Below are 4,573 nucleotides of genomic sequence, written 5' to 3' on the forward strand. Positions count from 1 at the left end.
GAAAGGTGGGTGAATGTTGGAAAAATGGTTAGTGTGAAAGGACCTATCTTGAGCATGCACCTGTGAAAAATAAAAAAGAATGGGTTTGTGTTTTTTCCACGAGCAATCTTTAAATCACCTCCCCTTTTTCGGAGTTTCAATTGTTTATCTTCATTATTTCTCTGTTGACACGATTTAAAAACCCTTTTTATTGTCATGTTATGTCCTTTTACGATATTTTATGTAAGCCCTTGTGGCTGATAAAAGAATAAATTATCATTATTATTATTTACAATGGTGAAATGAATACTCACGAGTTATGTACAAAAGCATTTTCTTTTACTTCAGTTAAACCCTCTACGTTACGACACAATAGTTGAGCCATAGTCACATTTCTGATCTCTGCAAGTTGCTCTGAAATACGAAAAAAAGAGCAAAATAAATGTTTGCAGAAATGGTCGAACATCAAACAACAAAGAACAAAAACATCAATAAACTACAGTGTATGTCACATCATTACAGAATACAACGTATATACAAAAAGGAAACAAGAACACTTGACATGAAAGAACACTTGAAAAGGCTAGAGGCAAATTTTATTGCCGAATCACACACTCTCTCCAAACCTAATTCCTGAAATTACAATTAAAACTGTAACATCCAAACTACATTATCCTAAAATGTATATCTGTCTTATTCATTACGACAGCAACAATATCTTTTCTCATGCACTCTGAATTCAAATCTTACCTGAATCGATTATTTCGTCCATCTAATAAAAAAGAATAGAATGCGTGTACTGGGATTGCTTCATTCAACTGCAACTCGTTATTCTTTAAATCTGTGGTGATAATCCTTATATTGTAATTACTAATAAGTAGCATGCGACTCAATTCCATAGAAAGATATCCTTTTTCCATATTATTAAGCTATTGGAATGCGGCGAGCTTTCGGAACTTTTAGCACGCCCGGAAACAAAACTTAACAGTACCTCGTCAGTCTGAGTTCAAATTCTGCTGTAGTGGTCTTCGCATACAACACAATGTCAACAAAAATAGTGGTTTGAGCTATTGGAACGCGGTGAGCTTTCAGAAATGTCAGCACACCGGAAAAATTGCTTAGCATTACTTAGTCCGTCTTTATGTTCTGAGCTCATATTCCATGATGGTGGACTTCGCTTTTCATCTTTTCGGGGCAAAAAATAAGTACTATGTACAAAGGTCGATGTAATCCAGTAGCGGCTTCTCCCAAAATTTCTGCACTATTGCCAAAATTCGAAAGCATTATTAAGCTACTGGGTGGCCAGATAAATTGTTGGATTTATTGCCATTTATTTCAATTCTTATTCTTCATCAGCAATTTTTACGAATCGGCCGATAATGTATTCTCCTTCATTGTTCACAGCTCCTTGCCAACGTTGCGCTGGCTTGTCAGTGCCTTGAGCAGGTGTATTTGCTGAACATAGAGTTCTGCACTGACAGTTTAGTTGCTGTGAAGCATTTTTGTGGTGGATTAGCCCTTTCCAGTCCCACCAAACGTAGAACAAACATTTTTTTGTGCAGATGCAACTCTGGCTTGGCTCTAGTTTTGGCCTTCTTGTCGGGACTCGGACGTCCTTTCTTCTTCTTCATATTGACAGAAAGAAATCATGTTTCATTGCTCGTGATAATACGATAAAGGAATAAGTTTGTTCGCGAGCAGCATGTTCTCAAGCGAGCTAAATGGTAAATACAGAGGAGTGCTCTTACATGCAAGGCAGGTGTCTTCCACTCCACGTGGTTTTTGGTCAATTCTTAGTGGATTGAGACAGATCTCTTGGATGAGTTGGTCCAATAGAACCTCACTGAACTGAACAATTCGGCTTAAAAGCTGATGTATCAGAGACATCGCGCTTCCTCTCCTTGAATCAGGGTTACCATTTTTGTTTTGTTTTGTTAACCTACGGCTGAACACAATGTCCCGAATGCCTTTGACATCTTTGGAACCAAAGTAAAGAAAAGGGGGTATCGATAAATGCTAATTCTTTCTCCTCTTGGTACTTTAACGTCATGTACTTGAAAAGAGGTAAAATTTATTCAAATTTCAAACACGATACACAAAACGTTCAGAAGACTACAGCTATAAAGACCCATAAAACACTGATATTTTCATATTAATTCAAATAACATTGAAAACAAATGAACGAATTTATCTGACAACTCAGTATTTGCTTACTGTGTTCAAATGACCTGGGGGTGATAAAATAAGAACCAGCCATAGATCACTTTATTATGACCGACTGTCTTGAAATACGTTGTTTTCTACCTTGTGGATGGTCGATGCTTGTTATGATTATTGTCATTTATAATGGTCGTATGTCACATCAGCTACCGAACGTTTGTTGAATTTTGTTGAAAGCAATTTAGTTATGGTTGTGAACTTCTGCTGAAACTGAGTAAAGTCATGTACCTCACTGAAAAGGCTTTGAAACTGCACCCTAAATAACGTTCATGTTTGTGTTTTTCTTTTAATTCTGTTTGAATTTTGGAGTCAGTGACGCCTAATATTAAATTCAGAGATGAGGGAAGGAGTTTCGCTTTAAGGAACATTACTTCATCCTTATCGAAAGAGGATGTGTGATGGACTGAAAGGACAGAAGACAGATAGTCCTCTTCAGTCAACGCTTTAACTTCTATTTGGAAAAGAAGTAATGGGTTGAAAGAAATGTACTCTCCACCCCACCCCAGAAATATTATTGAAAAGTGAATTTCGCGAGAAAGACCGAAGCAGGTGGACCGGTAGGCTGAAGAATAAGGAAGAGTAAAGTAAACTTTCCACTGTACTCATGGTCAAAAGAATGGCTCGGGATCTGGGGAAGGGAGCTGACACAATCGTTTATTCGCACTGGGAAAAGTGCCTGTGGCGTTTCGTCCGTCTTTACGTTCTGAATTCGAATTCCGCCCAGGAATTTCGGGGTCGATAAATAAGAACCAGTTGAACTCTGGAGTTGATGTAATAGACCTAGCCACTTCATGAACTTGCTGGCTTTGTGCCAAAATTTGAAATCATCATTTTAATTAAGGCGATGAGCTGGCAGAATCGTTAGCACGCCGGATAAAATGCTTAGCGGCATTTCGTCCGTAACTACATTCTGAGTCAAAGTTCCACCGACGTCGATTCTTTTGGGATTCATCCCGACAGTAATGATCTTTCCAAATTTATTTGGCGGATTAAAACGTTAGAGGAAAAGGAAATCATTGATATTGTATACAGATGATGAAACTGAAAACTTGAATCCTGATTCTTTAATTGATGCATAAATCATCATTTTCTATGTATTTGTGCACTGTGGTAAAGCTGTAACATTATTAAATTAAAGAAAGTCAAGTAAAAATGATAAATAATTTGTAACTTACCATCTGTGAATACACCGGCGTTCTCAAAATAAAGTCTGTCATTTCTTTGCAATAAATTAAAAGTATCTTCGAATAATCTTTTTAATGTTGGTCCAACCATCGCGCCAGGAACTACGTTCTCCGATAAAGCCCCAGTTAAGAATTCAATGTCGAAGATGCTTCTGTAATACACACACGTACACACATAGTTATTATGTGTGTATGTTTGCGTTACAAACAACACTATGGTTGCATCTTACGATTTTATCAAGTGAATGATTAATTTGGGTAAATTTAAGAACATACAATTTATGCTTGAATTATATTTGAGATGAAATAAAGGAAAGTTGACATGGAACAAGTAAAGATTGAAGAAGTAGAGAAATGAAGGAAACAAGGATTCATTCAATCTTAATATGATGATGTCTTATTTTGAAATTGTAGCGAATTTTATTTAAAACGGATGCCGAAAGACATAAAGGGAAGACTGATGAGAATAAATACTCTTTTTCTGCAACTTTTCAAACCTCAACGACATACCCTTTACAATTTGTTTACTTATGTATGGTTGCAACGCTCCCAGTTACAATCTTTCGAATAATCGACATTGCGAAACTGAGTATTACAATTGCAGCTGCATGTGACAAACAAGATAAATTCTAGAATTATATTGTATGCTATTTCACATAACCTAGTTCGTTTTCGTTATTCAAATATATGACACCGGTCACAATAAGTACTTTCTCAAGAATCCTTTTCGTTTTATTTATGCGAGTTACCTTAACCATAAATGTGCTCTTATCAATATGACTAAGTGTTTTGTCTGCCGAAGGTACTATATAAAAATTGCAATGTTGTTGAAAACTTGTGATGCAGAAAGATGTATTCACAGCTATCTTCTTGACTTGAGACAGATTATCTTTCGTTAATGACATATCAATTTTGGAGTCATTCTTGATTCTTGAGATTATATTTCCTTCTAATTTGGCGTTTAATGATTTTCCATCAAGTAATTACTCTTTGTGGAAGGAGAGATAATTTCAATGAAACAAGAATTTATATTTTATATTGTTTAAGATATCCTTAATAAGCTCTTTTTTCTCATATTTGTTTGTGCCGCGCGTGTGTGTGTGAGAGAGAGACAGAGCGAAATAGATAAAGGGAGAGTGTTAGAGAGAGAGAGAGAGAGAGAGAGAGAGAGAGAGAGAGAGAGAGAGAGA

At 36.3% G+C, this 4,573-nt stretch overlaps 1 protein-coding gene across 1 annotated transcript in view; it reads right to left on the reverse strand.

The window, feature by feature from the left end:
- LOC106877966 (heme peroxidase 2) overlaps positions 1 to 4,573 on the reverse strand; it is a 12,794-nt gene that overhangs the window by 6,214 nt on the left and 2,007 nt on the right. Inside the window, exons 3-4 of the mRNA XM_014927044.2 lie at positions 3,375 to 3,535; positions 294 to 393 (exon numbers count right to left, since the gene is read on the reverse strand). Coding sequence (XP_014782530.1) covers positions 294 to 393; positions 3,375 to 3,535 — 261 coding nt within the window. The remainder of the gene's footprint in view (positions 1 to 293; positions 394 to 3,374; positions 3,536 to 4,573) is intronic.

The sequence above is a fragment of the Octopus bimaculoides genome, chromosome 20, assembly GCF_001194135.2.
Source record: "Octopus bimaculoides isolate UCB-OBI-ISO-001 chromosome 20, ASM119413v2, whole genome shotgun sequence".
Classification (NCBI taxonomy): domain Eukaryota; kingdom Metazoa; phylum Mollusca; class Cephalopoda; order Octopoda; family Octopodidae; genus Octopus; species Octopus bimaculoides.